Genomic DNA, 20,164 nt, shown 5'->3' with positions numbered 1-20,164 from the left:
TGAAAAATTTGAAAATCATTATGCTCCTTAGGTCAAACTAACCTTGGACATTTTATGAGAGGTCCTCTAATTATTTTAAATATGTGTATAGGTAATAGGAATACACTGTTACTGTCTTCTTTCAATCAAGATAACAGTAGTAAATGATGCCAGGCACATTGAAGGAGCTTTCAGTAAATGTTAATTAATGGGTGTGATAGTTTTTAGTATAAATATTTTATGTTCAATGTTTATTAGATTACGGTAGACTGTTTTGGAGAATAAAACTTTTTATATAGTTGCAATATTTAATGCCTGTAAACATTCAGTATTCAGACCATTCATTCTGTTGGTATTTTCAAATGGTTTGATAGTAAAATTTACCTCAGACTTATTTTAGATTATAAGTCTGCTATGCTAAGTTGATGAATTGATTTTTGTGGTAGTATAAACATGAAATATTTCATGCTTTATATATTTTCTATGTAAATGTGTAATATTTGTGATTTATTTATTAGAAAAATTATAATTAAGGTTTTAAAATTCTGCTGACAAATTATTTCTTAACATAAATTTAGGTATGGGATTGTGATACTGGCAGACAAGTTCAGAAAGTGTCATGCTTCCAGTCTACTGTAAAGGTAAAATCTTAATCAGATACTTTACAGTAATAATCTTTTTGTTTCAGAAAAAATTGTTTAATGATTTAGATGAAATTACTTTTGTAGGTTTCAAAAATTATTTCTTCCACACATACACAGTCATTTGATTCTTCTAAGACTAGATTTTGGGGAGTATATATATTAAATGCTAGAATTTTGAATTTTAAATTAGAGCAAGAGGTGAATCTCTATAGTAAGATAAGGAAAAAGGTAGTACCTAGTATGTTTTTAGTAGGTAATTCTAGGAAGAGATATTACTTTCAAAGCGACTACAGCAATAGCTAGTCTCTTTTTTGTTTGTTTGTTTTAGCTTTGAACTAAAACATGGAGTTATTTGTCCCTCACCGTCTATCTTCTATAAAATGATAAGGGTAAGACATAGCAATTACTTAGTTCCAGAACAAAATCTTTTGTGGCTAATTGGCTGCTACTGTTAGGTTCATTCATTTTATAAACAAATATTAATCGGAGCTTATTACTTGATAGGAACTCTGCTACATGTTGGAGAAACAAACTTGGATAAGACTTGGCTACTTTGATTTCTGTAGAAGAAATTGCCTTAAATGTTCTCAGAAAGTACACTGTTTTTCAATAATGTCAACAAGTTTGGGGAAAGATACTAGTAAACTGAAATAGTGTTTCCTCATTTGCTTTGAACATTACTGATCTCTGTATTGGAGCTAACACTTTCAATGTAAAAAAAAATCAGTGTGCCAATAGTCAAAGTATTTCATTTTTTTTCCTAAAAGGCAGCATCTCTGGTAGCCATCTTATGCTACTATGCTATTCTGATTATCAATTTAGAATAGTTTCTGGGGAAGAAAGTGCCATTTATTATATACTGGTATCCAATTTTACAATGGACTGTCTTTGAAGAAGTCAATAAAATATTGACTTGATCAAAATCTCTATGCTTTATGTGAAAAGATGTTCCTATTAAATCCCTCAAAAAATAGTCTTGCTTATTTAACTGAGATCATTAGGATTCAAATGAAAATATATGCATTGAAGGAACAGGGAAGGAGAAAAAATTTAGTGTATTTGGGGGAAATTCCTTTGGTGAGCTGTTTCATGAACTGGTCAATAAAAAGTATCTTATTTCGGTATGGTGAAAGGACGACTTTTTTTTTTAATGAGCAGCCTCCTTCCCCTTGAAAGTACTTCTTAAAGGGGTTTTACTGTACTGTTAATGAGCTAGATAGTTGTATTTATTCCCACTGTGATCCTGTTTCGCATTAAAAAAGATCGTTTAATACAGCATTTCACTCATTTTAGTTCAGTGGTTCAGTTGTTCTTGAACTGATAGTTTATCAAAGAATTTCAGATCCTTAATAAATATAAGAAATACTATTATTTATTTTTTGAACTAGTAAAGTTTCTTTATAAGAGATGATATTAGCAAGGAGATGCTGAAGTTGGCATTTTTATTGTCATTGAGAGTATAATCAAAATGATCTTCCTGGAAGGCAGTTGACTTTATGAATGAATCTTAAAAAATTATTGTGTGAATTGACCCAGTGATTCTACTAGAAAACTCTTTAAAGAAGTGATAAAAACTTGGGCAGAGATTTATGCACAGAAATATATATTACAAATATATTTTATAAATGGATGATTGGCAGTATCCTAAATGTCTTATAGGAAAATAGTTAAATTATGGTAGATATATATGCTAAAAATGGTTTCAGAAGAACACGTAGCATTTGGAAAATACTAATGATAAGATGTTAAGTAACAAAAGCAGTATAGTATCCTCAACAAAACACTAGCAAACCAAATCCAACAACATATAATAAGGATTATGTACCATCATCAAGTGAGATTTATCCTAGGAATATGAGTTTAGTTTAGCATCTGAAAAATCAATCAATGTAATGTACCATATATGGTAAGAATAAAGGATGGAAAACATATGATCATCTCAACAGATGCAGGGAAAGCATTTGACAGACTCCAACATCCTCTCATGATAAAATACTCAACAGACTAGCAGTAGACGAGAGCTTCCTCAACCTGATAAAGGGTGTCTAGGGAAACACAGCACCTAACATCATATTAATGGTGAAAGACTGACTGAATACTTTCCTCCTGAGTTCAGGAACAAGACAAGGATGTCTGCATTTGGCATTTCTCTTCAACATTGCACTGAAGGTTCTGACCCAGGGCAGTTAGACAATAAAAATGAAATAAAAATCATCCATAGGGACTTCCCTGGTGGCGCAGTGGTTAAGAATCTGCCTGCCAATGCAGGGGACATGGGTTCGATCCCTAGTCCGGGAAGATCCCACATGCCGCAGAGCAACTAAGCCCACGCGCCACAACTACTGAGCCCGCGCTCTAGAGCCCACGAGCCACAACTACTGAGCCCAAGTGCCACAATTACTAAAGCCCGCGTGCCTAGAGCCCGTGCTCCGCAACAAGAGAAGCCACCGCAAGGAGAAGCCCGTGCACTGCAACAGAGTAGCCCCCACTTGCCGCAACTAGACAAAGCCTGCGCGCAGCCCCGAAGACTCAACGCAGCCAAAAATAAATATAAATAAATAAATAAATTTATTTTAAAGAAAGCATCCAGGGGGCTTCCCTGGTGGCGCAGTGGTTGAGAGTCTGCCTGCCAATGCAGGGGACACGGGTTCGAGCCCTGGTCTGGGAAGATCCCACATGCCGCGGAGCAACTGGGCCCGTGAGCCATAATTACTGAGCCTGCACGTCTGGAGCCTGTGCTCCGCAACAAGAGAGGCCGCGACAGTGAGAGGCCCGTGCACCGCAATGAAGAGTGGCCCCCGCTTGCCACAACTAGAGAAAGCCCTCGCACAGAAACGAAGACCCAACACAGCCATAAATTAATTAATTAATTAATTTTAAAACTGTTGGAAAAAAGAAAACATCCATATTAGAAATGAAGAAATAAAACTTTCTATTCACAAGTGACATGCCCTTCTGTATAGAAAATCCTATATCCATAACAAAACTATTAGAACTAATAAATGGATATAGCAAGATTTCAGGATACAATCTCAATATACAAAAAATTAACTGTATTTCTTTAAACTAGCAATGAGCATTCCAGAAATGAAATTAAGAAAATTTATTTGCAATAGCATCCAAAAAATAACATAGAAATAAATTTAAAGAAGAGCTATGAGACTTGTATACCAAAAACTACAAAACATTGTTGAAAGAAACTAATGAAAATATGAATACATGGAAAGAAATTCATGGATCAGGTTTAATATTGTTAAGATTGCAATGTTACCCAAATGATCAACACTGGACAGAATCTCAGCAGGCTTTTTTCCCTCAGAAATTGACAGGCTGATCCTAAAATTCATGTACAAGTAAAGGGGACCCCAGAATAGCTAAAACAGTTGTGTAAAGAAAGAACAAAGTTTCAAGATTGAAACTTACAAATTTCAAAGTTTACTACAAAGCTGTAGTAATCAAGACAGTGTGGTACTGGCATAAAGATAGACATATAGATCAGTGGAATAGAACTGGGAGTCCAGAAATAAAATCTCACATATGTGGTTAATAGATTTTTGACAAGGGTGTCAAGTCCCTCCAATAAGAGAAAGAATAGTCTCTTCAACAAATAATACTGGATCTAGGTATCTACATACAAAATAATGAAATTGGATCCCTACCTCATGCCATATCCAAAAATTAGTTCAAAATGGGTCAAAGACCAAGATATAAGAGCTGAAACTATAAAACTCTTAGAAGGAATATGTGTAAATCTTTGTGTCCTCGGGCAGTACAAAGTGTCACCTTTGTGTCCTAGATGTGATAGCAAAAGTATAGCAACAAAAGAAAAAAATGATAAATTGGACTTCATCAAAATGAAAAGCTTTTATACCTCAAAGGATACCATGAAGAAAGTGAAAAGACAACCAATAGGATGGGAGAAAATACTTGCAAATCATATATCTGATAAGGAACTTGTATCTTGATTATATAAAAAGAGCTCTTACAAATTAACAATAAAAAAGACAACCCAATTAAAAACAAAGAATTTGAAAGACATTTCTATGAAGAAGGTGAGCAAGTGGCCAATAAGCACATGAAAAGAAGCTCAACATATTAGTCATTAGAGAAATGCAGTTCAAAACATAATGTGACACTATTTCACATGCACTAGATGGCTAATATCTAAAAGACAGATAATAACAAATATTGGTAAAGATGTAGAGAAATTAGAACCCTCTTACATTGTTGGAGGGACTGTAAAATGGTACAGCCACCTTGGTAAATAGTTCGATAGTTCATCAAAATGTTAAATAGAGTTATCATTTGACCCAGCAATCTCACTCCTAGGTATTCGCAAGAGAAATAAAAATGTCCACACAAAAACATGTACATGAATGTTCATAACAACATTACTCATACTAGCCTAATGGTGGAAACAACTTAAATGTCAATGAACTGATGAATGGATAAAATGTGTATAACCATACAGTGGAATATTATTTGGCAATAAAAAGGAATAGAGTACCGAGATTAAAAAATCAGAGATTAGACACAGTAGGACCTCTTGAAGTACAAACTGCACTGATTATTTTCAACCCTTTTTATTCCAGCAGTTTAAAAAGCAACCCCATCCTCAGCCCAGGGAAGACTACCAGAACCTTTTCCTTTTGTTTTTCTTTTTTTTTTTTTTTACATATTCTCTCTTGCCCTTGTGTTCACTCAGAGTTAATGGGTGGGGAGAGAACTATTAAAGTTGTGGACTTTAAAGTACTATTAAAGGTAAAGGACTTCTACCAACCTTGAAACAATTTCCTGAGTCAAGAATTAGGAGGTATTAATTTGAAAGATACATAAAAACTAAGGTCATATTTTCAGTTTTATTTAAAAAGCAGTTTACGTTAAGCTTGTGTATTAGTTGTCTATTACTGAGTAACAAATTACCTCAAAACTTAGTTGTTTAAAACAATATCTCAGTGGTGGTGGTCAGGAATAGAGAGCAGTTTAGCTGGATGGTTCTGTCTCAGTGTCTCTCCTGAGGTTGCTGTCACCTTCAGGTGACTGGGGTTGGAGGTGTTAGGGGGTCAGATGCTTGGTGAGTTAGTGTTGGTTGTTGTCCAGAGGCTTCACTTCCTTGCCTCACTTCCTTGAGGGTAAATAAAAGATGCCAGCCACAATTAAAAAAAAAAAAAAAAGATGGATCTTTCTCCATGCGGCTGCTTGTGTGTTTTCACTGTAGAGTGAGTGATCTGAGAGAGCAAGGAGGTAGGCACCATGTCTTCTATGACTTAGTCCTTTAAGTCACACACCATTCCTTCTGCCACATTCTGTTCATTGGAAGCTAGTGACTTAGCAGAGCCCACATTCAAGGGGAAGAGAATCAAGCTCCACCTCTTGAAGGGAAAGGGTATCAACTTGACATATTTTAAAACCACTGATGAATGCTTGAATTTCTAAACTGATAACTATTTCACATGAATTTTGCAGTGTTTAGCTCTTCTTCAGAGACTAGATGTTTGGCTTTCTGGTGGGAATGACCTCTGTGTGTGGAACCGAAAATTAGATCTCCTGTGTAAGACTAGTCACCTTTCTGATACAGGTAAAAACAAATCAAGGTAATTGTGAACCATGATAGACTCTAAAAAGACACAGTGAATCTTCAAAGAAACTTTGCATGAATACAAAGGAAATACAGATTTTCTTTTTAATTCTGAATATAAGATGTAGCCGTATTTCTCCAATTCAGGTTAAGGGTTGTGTAAAATATATTTCCATCTCAAGTTGGAAGGAAAAGATCCCCCTTCCTTTGGCTTCCCCTTCCTTTCTAACAATTTCTCAAAAGTGATCAAGAAAAACCTTTTCATATATGCTTCTGGGCCATGTCTTAAACTGAGTTTGATGAGCATGTTGACCCCTGGAAGCAGATCTTTATGACTTTACAATAGCATTTTCTTCTTTATTTGTAGGGTCATCAGACTTGGAATAGATTCCTAAGGATGACCTCATTTTACAGTTGGTTTTACTAGAGAAATTTCACTCATGTGCAAACTTACTAACAAAATTCTATTTTCTCAGAATTCTGTTGACATATACTTTTGGTTTTAATAGAAAAAAACATCAGTTTTGACTTATATTGATATCAAGGAACTTAAAAAATAAAAATAAAAATTTATTCAGAGTAAAAATATTTAAGTATAAATGAGTAAATTTAAATGACAGTAACCTTGAAGTCATGTGATACACTATTAACTATTTTTGTTTCTAAGAGTAGTGAAATGAACCCATGGACATCCTAGAAAGAATACAGGCATACCCTGTTTTATTGCACTTTGCTTTATTGGGCTTTGTAGATACTGTATTTTTTACAAATTGAATGTTTGTGACAGCTCTGAGTCATGCAAGTCTATTGGCACCATTTTTCCAACAGCATTTTTCACTTTGTGTTTCTGTCACATTTTGGTAATTCTTGCAATATTTCAAACCCTCCACCAGCAAAAAGATTATGATTGGCTGAAGGCTTAGACGGTGGTTAGTATTTTTTGAGCAATGAAGTATTTTTAAATTAAGGTACTAATATGTACGTTGTCTTCTAGACATAATACTATTGCACATTTAATAGATGACAGTATAGTGTAAACATAACTTTTATATGCACTGGGAAACCAAAAAATTTGTGTGACTTGCTTTATTGTGACAATTGCTTGATTTTGGTGGTCAGGAACCGAACCTGAAATATCTCCAAGGTATGCCTGTGTTATTAAAGCATGTTGTTGTCGTCTTAAGGGTATTAGGAGCCCTGTGAGTTGCATTTACACTTCATTACTGGAACTAGTTTATCTCCACATGGGTATTATAAAATACCAGAAAAATAATATGATGTCTTAGCAAAACTAAATCCATACCTTACTAGGATTTACAGTTTAACTTCTCAATTCAATGTTCAATCACTAGTAATCTTGTTTGAATCTAGAGTGTGTTTTCATGTTTACTATCATGAGTTATATCTCTTTATTTACATATACATTTTCCTTCCTGTTTCTTATACTAGCCTGTGGGTATCTGTGAATTTTTATTTCATGAATTATTAGTAATTATGTTGTGAAATATTGAAATCAGGGCTAAAAACACCTTTTGTATGTTAATGGAAATAACCACCTATCACTGCAATCCCCCTTCCTGTTACGAGTTATCTTTGAGTACTGTACATTAAGTAGTCACAGTATTGCCCTGTTTATCAGTGTTTCAAGAGATAGCAGAAATCTTTGAGGAAATCAGTTAGAAAGCTTTGAAAAGGCCTTAGGTTGCCATTGGTGAGCTTTTCATGATTTGGATTTAGCAGTACTCTTAGACCCTTATCTTACGAAGCTCCTTTCAATAAACCTTGCTTGATTTATGGACTGACAGGGCTTTTAGAACAGTTATTACATATCTGGAAATAAGCAAAGATAATCTTAAGTCAGTCTGATGCAATGGAAGGAGCCTTGGACTAGAAAACAGGACATCCATGCCCTTTCCAGCAATATGTTCTGTGATTCTGTGTATTAAGTTGCTACTTTGGATTAATGAGTTTCCAGTATTTTTATTTCATAAATAATTTAATAAACATTTTTTTGAACAAGCTGTTTTCTGCATCTGGAATTCTCCCCTGCTACCCCTTCCCCTGCTCTCCTATCTCTTCTACTTCTCGTACCACTCCTCCTCCCCTTTCTCCTCCACCACCATCATCTCCCCATCTTGAACATGGGAAAATAGAAACATACTGTTAAAACAGTATGTGGAGAAAAGATTTTGGCCAGAAATACTCCCCAAGTGGGAAGGTAAAGTAAATGAGTAGAATACTTTCCAAATTTGTGTATATGTTATAAATTACATATATATAAAATTATATATATTTTATAATGGAGAAGTTCACTTTAATAAACAGGGTTTTTTGCCAACACATGTGGTGGTTCTAAATCTAATACATGAATTCTTTAATTTTTGCTGACAGAAGTAATAATTGTAACATATCTTATAGAAGTTATGGTTACCCTAAAATCATTTCATGATTCAGCTATAAAAAGATACTTAGAACTGTATGCTTAATAAATGAAATGTGATGGAATGTTGAATCTGATTATTCTAGTAATTCAAGGAGTTTTGTAAATGTGTTGATTGACTATAAACATATTATTTGAAGGCCACTTTCCTAGCTGTTGACTGTTGGCTCACTCATTTATTGCCAGGGAGCCCACCCAGGCTTCTTAAATTTACTTTGAGGAACATGCCAATTTTATATCTCATTTGAGCTAGCCATCTTGTAAATGGTGATGATGATTATCTTAAGGGGTCCCTGGTAAATAAGTTCACCACAATAGTAAAAATATTCAAAGAGCATTTCCTACCCTTAATAAATCAATAATGTCTTCCAGAGGTCTCACCTACTTTTCACAAAATCATTTTCCGTATGTAAGCAAGCACGGAAGTGTGATGTAGCAAATTGTGTGTGCTTTATAGTTACCATCCCCTTTATAGGAATGACCAACATAAATCTGAGAATGTTTTTGTTTTTGATGTAATCCATGAAGAAAATAATTTAACCTTCGTTTTATATGTTTTTGTGAAGGGATCAGTGCTTTGATTGAAATACCTAAGAACTGTGTTGTGGCAGCAGTTGGCAAAGAACTGAGTGAGTATGACTCTTTTTTTCTTTTATTTCTTCCTTTTAAAAATGTTAAACTAGCCTTGTATACACATTTCAGAAAGACTAATTCAAGGGACATCTTTCCCGCCCCAGTCTTGGCCTCCTGGGATTGTCGAAGTGATGTGGAGCCCAAGACATTTTCAAGATGTTAGGTCAGTTTTTGTACCACAGTTGGTCTAGCATAGCCAAGTGCCAAGGTAACCCCACTCCTCTGATGCTAGAGAAGGCCATTTACATTCCATAGTCCTCTCTGTTACTGATCCACACTCATACACTTACTTAGCAAAAACTTTAGCCACATAAAACAACTATCAACATTCTGGAAACTAAAAGCTTGAGTTGGGAGTGTTGGAGGAGGATTATTTTGGGAGTTCACTGAGATAGGAACTGTGGAGGTTTTGCCTCAGGAAGCCAGAATGGGGCCCATTTTCTTGTGGGGGAGTTTATGCCATTTCCCTCAGAGTAGTGGGATAGCAGAAGGAGGGATAGCAACAGGAGTTTTGTAAATGTATTAACTGATTATAAACATGCAGTTTGAAGGACACTTTCTTAGCTGTTGACTGTTGGCTAACCCATTTACTGCCAGGAGCCTGCAGTAAAAAAAAAACTTTTATGTTCATTACCTTATGGATGAAATTTGGGTGCTGAGAAGTGATAGAGTAAGCACACTTCTTAAAAGCTGCTTTTTTCTTGAAGAGTTTTTGTAATGTAGCCCAGAGGGCATTTGCTATTACTTGTGCTGCTGCTTCTAGAGACCAGCCTTGAGATTTGCTATGACCATCAGTTGGCATGTTTGCAGATGCCAGTGAGCCATGAGCTAATTGTTCACCATTTATAAACTGCTGTCTGCAGGCTCCACTGCTTTGCAGTCACGTTTCTCTTTCTTCAGCTGAACTTTCTGTGTGTAATCATGTCTGAGAAGTAATTTTCTAGACCCTGTGCTTATTCTTTCTTTTCATAAAGTAGTTTCTAAAGATATAATTTTGTGTTTAGTTTTTTTTCTTTTTCCTTCCTTGCAGAAATTCAGTTTTCCCATGTTCTTTATTGACCTGGAAAGACGTCTAGCTTTTCCCTGCCTTTTTCTTCTTGTGTCAATCACTTGTGTTTTGCTGGTTTTACTCTAACTCAGTGGTTCTTACATTTTAGTGTGCGTGAGAATGACTTGAAGGACTTGTTAAAAACACAGATTACTGGGCCTTACTCTCAGAGTTTCTAATTCACTAATTCTGGAGTGGGGCCTGAGCTTCTGCATTCTAACAGGTTCTCTGGTAGTGCTGAGGTTGCTGGTCTGGGACCATACTTTGAGGATGGCTGCTGTAAATATTTTGATCCACTTCTTTCCATCTCAGTACTGTTGCTCTATTCAGGTACTCATCTCCTCTTTTGCCTGCTCTGTTGTGATAGTCCCCTAACTTGTCTTCCTTTCTCTACCTTACTGCTTCTCAAATGCCTTCTCCTCTAGTTTAGTGCTTCCCAGATACATTTTCCAGTAGATGCTAGAGGGATCTATCTAAAATGCAGGCTTCAAAACGATACAGATGCACTTATTTGCAAAGCAGGAATAGAGGCACAGAGGTAGAGAATGGATGTATGGATACGGGGCAGCGGGTGGGGGATGAATTGGGAGATTGGGATTGAAATATATACACTATTGATGCTATGTATAAAGTAGATAACTAATGAGAACCTACTGTGTAGCACAGGGAACTCTGCTCAGTGCTCTGTGGTGACCTAAATGGGAAGGAAATCCAAAAAAGAGGGGATATATGTATACGTATAGTTGTTTCACTTTGCTGTATAGCAGAAACTAAAACAACATTTTAAAACAACTATACTCCAATAAAAATTAATTTAAAAAAATAATGCAAGCTTCAAAGCTTCAGTGGCTTCCGATTGCCTACATCAGTTGTTTCTGGACTCTCAAATTTCTGATTAGTACAAAAGGTCAAACTTCTGGAGATCAACATAGAGTTGCCAGTTTTTATTTTGTTTAGTGAAAACATTAAAAATCTCAAACCAGAAACCAAACAAACTACCATTTACCACCCTGATTTTATAAAAATAAGTTTTAAACAACAAAATATGAAGAACATGATCTCAGAAAAAAAGAATAGGACTTTAAATTGAATACATTTAGTTTTATAAAAAAAACTTATGTAGTCCTTATTTTTTCTCATCTTTGCTCCAGATGAAAGAAATCTTTGCCCTAGGGACCAATGTAAGGACACCAGTAGCCTACAAGTCCAGATTTTTCAACATATCAAATCATGCCCTCCATTATCTCCCTCCTGCTTCCTTTGAGTCCTGTATCACTTGCTTGTTAACACTGAATTGCCTGGGATTCCCCAACCTCTATGCCTTCATTTCTGTTGTCACCTTTTATTGGACTTGTCCTCCTACTTATTGTCCTCTTCCATCTGGCTAATTTCTAAAATAAGAGATTTTTATTGAATGAATTAGTGAATTCATTGAAATAGTAATAAAAGCAACACTAATGCCTCAACGGAAGTTAGAATATTAGCTAAAAAAAAAGGAAGAAATGAAAGTTGGTTTTATTCAGAAAATAATTTATAAAAAATACAAATATACTTAAGGACGAGGTTCTGCATTTTACTTAGTCTTATAAAATAAATATGTCGTGCCATTTCTCCTTATAAAAATAAGTTTTATTCCTTTAAATGTACTATCTTTTCTTAAGACTAAGCTTGTGCCCATGTACTTGGTTTTAAATGTTCCATACCAATTTCTCTTTTTCTAATGTGAGGGTTCCTCTCAACAGGAAATAGAATTTCTGTGTGCACTAGCTGCAGTGACTTTGAGGCTTTTATTATCAATAGCTAAGCAAGGCTATCAGCTCTGAGTACTCATCCTGGTTCAGAAGTCCAGGATTTTTCTATTAATCCTTTTTTAGAATTGACTATTGCTTCTCTTTTATCTTCTGATCTAATTCATATTTGTTTTATTTCCTCGAAGTTATTACATATGTGACCCTTGTGAATACTTGTCTATAGAGACTATATTTATGGACTCACTGAGCAGTTTCACATTATCTTTTGTACTTTGTAGTTTTTTGTTCAGAGGCTTCATTCATGGTTGGTAGTGGGTTTAGAAGAGTTTTAATAAAGGGACAGAGCTCTGAGGACACACTCACTTGGGATTTTAGTAGATCATTTCAAACATCTCAAGCATTTGAAAGAAATATTTTAAAGTAGTATGAACAAGGCTGTCTTTGGAGATGGGTTTTTCAGTATTTTAGGTATTTCTCACTTAATGAAATGCTAGCTTTTTGAGCAGAAATATAACTTTAATCTTTGACCATTTTAATAAAATTATATCTGTCTTTTCATTTAGTAATTTTCAGGCTGGTAGCACCCACAGAGGGATCACTAGGATGGGATATTCTTCAAGTTAAGCGCCTTCTTGATCACCAGGATAATATTCTCTCACTGGTTAATGTCAATGGTAAGTAAGCTCATTGTGTAAATGTTGATATTATGTAAAAATTTTTTAACTTTTTAACCTGTTTTGAACTTTAGTCTTGTTTTGTTCTAGGATTCTAGAATTACCATGATGAAAATAATGCTATTAATTAGTAGGGATTGGCAGTCTTTTATTTTTTGAGGTTTAAACTAGTGGAATTCATCAAGTTTCATAGATTGTTAGGTCTTAGATTTAGGCACAAGGGGAGGAATAGAGTTGGGCAGAGAAAAGGGATGATGGAGGAGAGAGCATACTTACCTCAGGTGCTGCTTGGTAGCTGTGGGATGATTGTTGTAGGCTATCAGTACTAATGCTTGGTAGCATTTTGACTTTTTTGGCAAATGGTCCTGGGTAGTTTCTCTTTTGAAGATCACACAGTACAAATTATATAGCACTCTACTTACAGTAGAATGAGCTGGATTCAAGCCAGTTGTAATTATGATTGAAGAGTCAGAGAATAACACCAAACTAAAGGTCTGCAGAAAATGGGTCATATCTGCCCTTCCTCATGGTTGTGTGTGTTGGTTTGCCAGACTTTCTTTCTTTCTTTCTTTTTTTTTTTTTTTTAACTTTTTGGCCACATGGCACGTGGGATCTTAGTTCCCCGACCAGGGATTGAACCACCCCCCCTGCAGTGGAAGCACACAGTCCTAACCGCTGGACTGCCAGGGAAGTCCTGCCAGACTTTCTATTTGGCTTTATAATGATTTTAATGAGTTATCTCCTGTGAGCTGAACCTGACATCAGATGACAGGATAGGATCACAAACCACAAATCCTGGGATTTAGCTACTTCACTTTCAAATAAAGTGACACCTTATATCATCAGAGCTTTCCTGGGTGATCTGTGTTCTGAGGTCAGATGGGAGGACTCCTGGGTGGCTTCAGTTTGATAGTCTGGAGGACACTATAAGAGGGTCCTGTAAGGATGCCATGAATATGATGTTGTAAGGGGACTGGACTGCACCTCCTGACCTGAGATCTGGGTTGGCTGTTTTTGAGCAATACTTTGTAGAAACATGAGGCAGAGGGAAAGGGGCACAGACAGCACTAAGTGTAGTCTCCATTTGTATGCTGTTCAGTCACATTTTCAGATACATCAGTGAAAATGTCCCTTCCAGCTCCAAAATTTTCCTCTCCAATAGCCATTTGCTTGTTCAACCCAGCTGCAAGTCTTTCTGATGACTAGATTGTCTATATGATAGAAATAATAATATTAGGAGCACCACTTTATTTTTCTCTGGGGGCTCCTTTTCTTCTAGCCATGATGGCAGCACAAAAGGCAGGTTCTTATTTGGAAGTCCCTCTGACACTGAGCCAGAGAAGCTCCAAGGCCCTAAAGCTGTTGAGAAAAGCACAGCAGTGTTTTGGCCATTACAGTGGTCATGCCTAGTTGTCCCATTTTAGCAGTGAAGCATTGGTACCAGGACCTGGCATGTTTCCTTAATGAAAGTGATGGGATGTTCCTGAGGTAGCCTTAACCCCATGGCACTTCTTTGGCTCTGTGATGTACAGAGAAGCTTATAACAGTTTAACCAAGAAAGCTTTCTTCAGGTATTTCTTTGCCAACTTTTTAAGGGAAGGAAAATGGAAAGCTAAAGCAAAAAAAAAAATTGTTAATAAAAATTACAGAAAACCCCTAGTGCTTTTTACTTTATAAATTCCATGACTATAAAATTATACTACAGAATATAAGTAAGCCAAAAGCATATTTAAGAATCATATATGGACAAGTAGTCTGGTAAAATTTGTGACAGTCTTACCTCGTATAGAGACACGTCTGCCATGCTGCAGATTTTGGCAATCCTGAAATGATTATGTTGTACAATTCCCAGTTCCACTTTCAGCCCTGCTTCTTTATCCCCACCAATTACCAATTAAAGATGTGGCCAGTTACTGGGTTTATAACTCACAGGAAAAGTGCATTTTCATTGAGGTGGCCCTAGGGCAACCTTAGAATGGTACAACAGAGAACTCCTACAAATGTGGATAATGAATACCAGGTTTGCCAGTGAGGTCTGAATGCCTGTGCAGAGATTTTCTAAGGCAGACATACAAGATAACCTTGCTTATCTCTTCTGGCAAAAGGCTCTGGGTGCTGCTTCTTTATTCCTTTTCTTGTTTTGTACTGACAGCATGGTATGGTAGTCACAAAGTATTAGTACTTCTGAGGGATGGGTAGACAGGTATCAGGTGAGATTTTCATACTAAGTGACTTTTGATAATTGCATAGGATGAAAATCCATCCATATATATAATACACATCGAGGTTGTTTGGTGTGAAACATTTTGAATGACTAGTTTGGGATAATTTACATAGCAATAAACTATACTGACTCAGGTCAGTGCCAGCATTTTATTTTTAGTGAAAAATTCTAACTGGGCTCAAGTACTTTGCTATTACATAGATGAATTACAGACACTTGGAGGAGATCAGAGCAGGCAGCTGTGTGGTCTCAGTAGGTTAACTCTGTTATAATGACACATGCAGAATTGGAATCGAGAAGGATCTTCACTTGTTAACATCTCTGGTTCTTTTGTAGTTTGAGTGAGATTGGAAAGAGGAGGGAAAGGGATGGAAAAGAAGGTCATGGAAAGATTACTACTGTCTTAACTTTCCCACTATTAGAACTAGAAGCCTGTTTCTCTCCACAGGTGAGAAATGAACTTAATTCTTCACAGAGAGAATTCTATAGAGTCTGTTAATAAACTATATAGAAATTGGACTTGGAACCAAGACAAAATAATATTTACCTGTATGATTGCTGGTAATTCTTTATTTCTACGAGATTGTTCATCTAGTTATTAGAGATTTCTGTCCTGCTGGTTTATTTGATAAATGGGATAATTAAATCATAATTACTCATCCATGTATTCCTAAATTACAAGTAACTGGATGTTTTAATACTATTAATATGGAATAATACCAGGGGTTCAAAATAATACCAGGGACTCAAAGATAACATTTGATGTCTTTTTTAAATGGCTACACATTATTTAATTTGATTTTTACAATCATCTTCATTTAATGCCCGAGAAATCCAAGATAGAAAAAGATTAAATGACTTTCTGAAGACCAACCACATGGCTAGTAACAGGCAGAGCCAAAATTAAAACTAGAGTTTCTAGACTCACAGTGCATTGTTCTGTTCCTCCTGAATATAAAGGAATTAAAATAAATTACATTTCTTTAAGATAGTTTTTAGTCTCAGCAGTTGTACATTTTCTATTAAATGTATAATTTGTCAACTGTCTTAGTTGGCCCACTAATTTCATTTTTATTAAAGGTTTTAAAAACTTGTTATTGTGCAAATACTACATATGAGGAAACAGAAACATAAAAATGTAAAAACGAAAATCATCCTACCATACAGCATTAAGTACAGGTTCATATCCTTCTAGGTGTTTTTCTGGGCGTATATATGTATGTATATGTGTATACATATGGTGTGCTTTTTGTAACAGTATGTCATGAATATATTTCTGTATTAATATAACATAATTTTACAACTTAGTTTTCAATAACAGCATAACTATTTCATTTCGTGGATGTTATTTATTTATTTGATCCCCAGTTGGATGTTTTAGGATATCTTTAGAATTTTAATACTATGTGTAACAGCCTTGTCACATATGTCTTTTATGTACTTTCCTCAGGATAAATTTCTAGAAGTGGAATTGTTAGATCAATGGGTTTACAATTTTTTAAGGTTTTGATGTATATTACCAAGGATTGCAAAGATTACACCAGTTTATACTAGGGCATGAATAGTACGTGAGTGTGCTGATTCCTTATGCTTTTGCAGGCATTGGGTGTTCTCGTGTTTTATAATCTTTCCCGATTTGCAAGTCAGTAAATAGTATCTCATTGCTTTTAGATGTCTTTGATTATTAGGGAATTGAACGTCTTTTCACATGTTTACTGGCCATTTGTATTTCTTGTTTTGCCAGTTCGGGTCCTTTGCCCATTTTTCTGCTGGAGTGCTTATCTTGTTCTTAGTGATTTCTAAGAAGTCCTTACGTATCAAGTATAATCAACCTATTTCGACATCTAAATTGCAGAGTTTTCCCAGAGTTTTGTCATTTAAATGTGTGATTTTTGGGGACTTCCCTGGCGGTCCAGCGGTTAAGACTTCCCCTTCCAATGCAAGGGGTGTGGGTTTGATCGCTGGTCGGGGAGATAAGATCCCACCCACATGCCTTGAGGCCAAAAAACCAAAACATGAAACAGAAGCAATTTTGTAACAGATTCAATAAAAAGTTAAAAAATGGTCCACAGCAAAAAAATCTTTAAAAAAAAAAAAGTATGATTTTGTGCTAAGCAGCTGTTTACTCATATCTCTTTCCCCAGCCTCCACTCTGTCTCCTTGAGAAGCCTTTTAGCACTCCATATTCATAAAACATTCACCTTTATTTTTCTCAGTTCTTTAAATACCTTTAATGTTTTAATCTGTTCGAAACTTATTTTGGTATATGTGAAATAACAGAAAATATATATATTGCTCTTTGCCCCCAGTTCCTGGCACAGAGTTCCTTAAAACTCTTGTAATTGCCCAAGAGATAAGAGCACAAGGAACATCTTTTGTTCTAATATTTGGTCTAATATTTCCTGACAGAGCTCCTAAATCCCTTGGAATTTCCTGGGTGATGGGAGTGTCTTTTGTTCTAATGAGGCTACTCTTTCTTGATGGGCTCCTGGATGGGGGCTGGTCACCAGAAAGACCAAGCCATTATTAGAAGCTTAGAATTTTTGGCCACCGGCCACCTGCCCCCGCGGCAATTCTCCAGAGAGGGGAGAGGGGCTGGATGTGGAGTTAGTCATCGATCATGCCTATGTGATGACGTTTCCATAAAAATCCCAACAGTATGGGGTTCAGAGAGCTTCTGAGTTGCCAAACACGTGGAGGTGCTGGGAGAGCGGCATGCTCAGAGAGGGCATGCGTGCTCTGCGATCCTTCCCACATACCTTGCCCTGTGCATCTCCTCCATCTGGATGTTCATCTGTATCCTTGATCATATCCTTGTTTAATAAAGTAAGTAAACTGTTTTCCTGAGTTCTGTGAGCCATTCTAGCAAATTAATTGAACCTGATGAGGGGATGTGGGACTCGTTGATTTATAGCCAGTTGGTCAGAAACACAGGTAACAACCTGGATTTGCAGTTAGTATCTGAAGTGGGAGAAGTCTTGCAGGACTGAGTCCTTAACTTGTGGGATCTGACACTATTTCCAGGTAGACAGTGTCAAAGTTGAGTTGAATTGTAGGGACACTCAGCTGGTGTCGCAGAATTGCCTGGTGTGGGAAAACCCCACACATCTGGTGTCAGGCATGTGGTGAGTGTGGGAGTAAAGGAGAAACAGAAGTATAGCTTCTCTTCACTGTGTATGATCCAAGGTAACGTTCTTTTGTTTTTATTCCCCAAATACTTAACCAAATAGTCCAGCATGAGGTATTTCTTTCTTCACTGAATTGAATGCAATCATTATCACATACTAAATTTCTAAGTAAGCTTGAGTCTATTTCTGATAATCTTCCTGTTTGGCTTGTCTAGTTACCTCACTGTTCTAAACATTGTGATTTTATAGAGCAATACTACGAGGCAGTTCATTCATTTTTATGTTTAGCCTAGGTAAATGGTCAATAATGAGACATATATGAACTCTGCCTAGATTTGAGTTTTGTAACTGGCTCCCATGTTGGAGAGCTCATCATCTGGGATATCCTGGACTGGACTGTGCAGGCCTGTGAACGCAACTTCTGGGACCCATCTCCACAGCTGGGCACTCAGCAAGAAATAAAACTCTGTCAAAAGCCAAATGACGTTTCTATTCATCATTTCACATGGGATGAAGAGGTAAAAAAAAAAAAAAAAAAAAATTGAGAAAAATATCTGTAATCTTGTCTCTTTTAATAAACCCAGTTTCTAATTTTTAAAATTTAATCTCCTGATCATATAGAAAGTTATCATTCCCTGTGTTCATGTTGTGCTCTAAAATGTTTTGATATTTTTCAAAGATTGCATCACTTGCTTTAAAAAAGAATTTTAATCTTAGCTCTTATCTTTGAGGCAAGGAAGTGATTAAATGGCCACAGATTTAAAAACCCTATTGAAATTTTGAGTTGGATTAAATATTCCCACAGGATTTGAGGATAATGCTTAAAATTGTTCTAAGAAACACTTTGAGAAAGAATCCTTTTGAAGATTCTGGTGCATTTCCTGGAGCAGTAAAGGAAATTAAAAATTTCAGGAATGCCTTTCTTTTAGTCTTCTAGCATCATGGGGCAAGATGATTGTGTGAGAATTAATGATTTCAATCCTTTAGGCCTTGGCAGTGATGCTCTTGAAGCACTTTACATCCTTTTTTGCAGTAAGAGATTAGTACCAATGGATTTCTGAATCTTGGCTCTGATCTGAACATCTCTTCTTTTAGCTTCAGGGGCTCAGAAAATATGTTTAAAATGGGGGTTCCTTTTCTAAATATAATCACAAGAAATGTTTGAGTTATAAACTTTGAGGAGAGGGGTTAGAGGAGGCTTTTATCTCACTTTATTTTGTGCCTTCCTGTACTGTTTAAATCTTCTAATTGTATGTGTTTTGTTATTTTTATTTAAAAATTCAGTAATAGTGTTCTGGATGGGGAGAGCATGGTCTGTTTTTTTGTTTTTGTTTTTGTTTTGGCTTTCTTTGCACCTCTCTTACCTTAAAAACAAAACAAAACTAAAACAGAGTGGGGTAAGAATAGGTTAAAGAACACTATTATACCTAAAGATTAAGTTTCTTTATATCCCAATTTTATTTTGAAAAAAAAAAGTAAATACATATGATAAAAGACAGTAGTCTCAGAAAAGATGGAAACTATTTCTAAAAGACAAGTAGTCTCAGAAAAGATGGAAACTATTTCTAAGTTGTAGCCCTAAAAATTTTATATGTATATATATATTTATCTTTCTTTTTTAAAAATTAATTAATTATTTTTGGCTGTGTTGGGTCTTCTTGCTGCGCGCAGGCTTTTCTCTAGTTGCAGCAAGCAGGGGCTACTCTTCAGTTGTGGTGCGCGGGCTTCTCATCGCGGTGGCTTCTCTTGTTGTCGAGCACGGGCTCCAGGTGCGCGGGCTCAGTTGTTGTGGCTCACGGGCTCCGGAGTGCAGGCTCAGCAGTTGTGGCGTACGGGCTTAGTTGCTCCGCGGCATGTGGGATCTTCCCAGACCAGGGATCGAACCTGTGTCCCCTGTATTGGCAGGCGGATTCTTAAGCACTGTGCCACCAGGGAAGTCCGTATATATTTTTAATTTGATACCTTTTTCTCACTTTTGTAAAAGTGTTTAAAGTTTTGCATTTTGTATTCTCTTTAATCTTAAAATTTTCGATTGGTGTTATTAACTGCTATAAATGCTTAATAA

General features: G+C 36.1%; 1 protein-coding gene across 1 annotated transcript in view; it reads left to right on the top strand.

Moving 5' to 3' along the window:
• The window catches only part of WDR41 (WD repeat domain 41), a 44,033-nt gene that overhangs the window by 17,112 nt on the left and 6,757 nt on the right, over positions 1-20,164 (top strand). The window contains exons 5-9 of the mRNA XM_061187931.1: positions 558-620; positions 6,090-6,201; positions 9,208-9,270; positions 12,637-12,747; positions 18,433-18,617. Of these exons, the coding sequence (XP_061043914.1) occupies positions 558-620; positions 6,090-6,201; positions 9,208-9,270; positions 12,637-12,747; positions 18,433-18,617 (534 nt within the window). The remainder of the gene's footprint in view (positions 1-557; positions 621-6,089; positions 6,202-9,207; positions 9,271-12,636; positions 12,748-18,432; positions 18,618-20,164) is intronic.

The sequence above is a fragment of the Eubalaena glacialis genome, chromosome 4 (genome assembly GCF_028564815.1).
Source record: "Eubalaena glacialis isolate mEubGla1 chromosome 4, mEubGla1.1.hap2.+ XY, whole genome shotgun sequence".
In the NCBI taxonomy this organism is placed as follows: Eukaryota; Metazoa; Chordata; class Mammalia; order Artiodactyla; family Balaenidae; genus Eubalaena; species Eubalaena glacialis.
The sequence above is the reverse complement of the archived record's forward strand: the minus strand, read 5'-3'. Positions and strand labels throughout refer to the sequence as shown.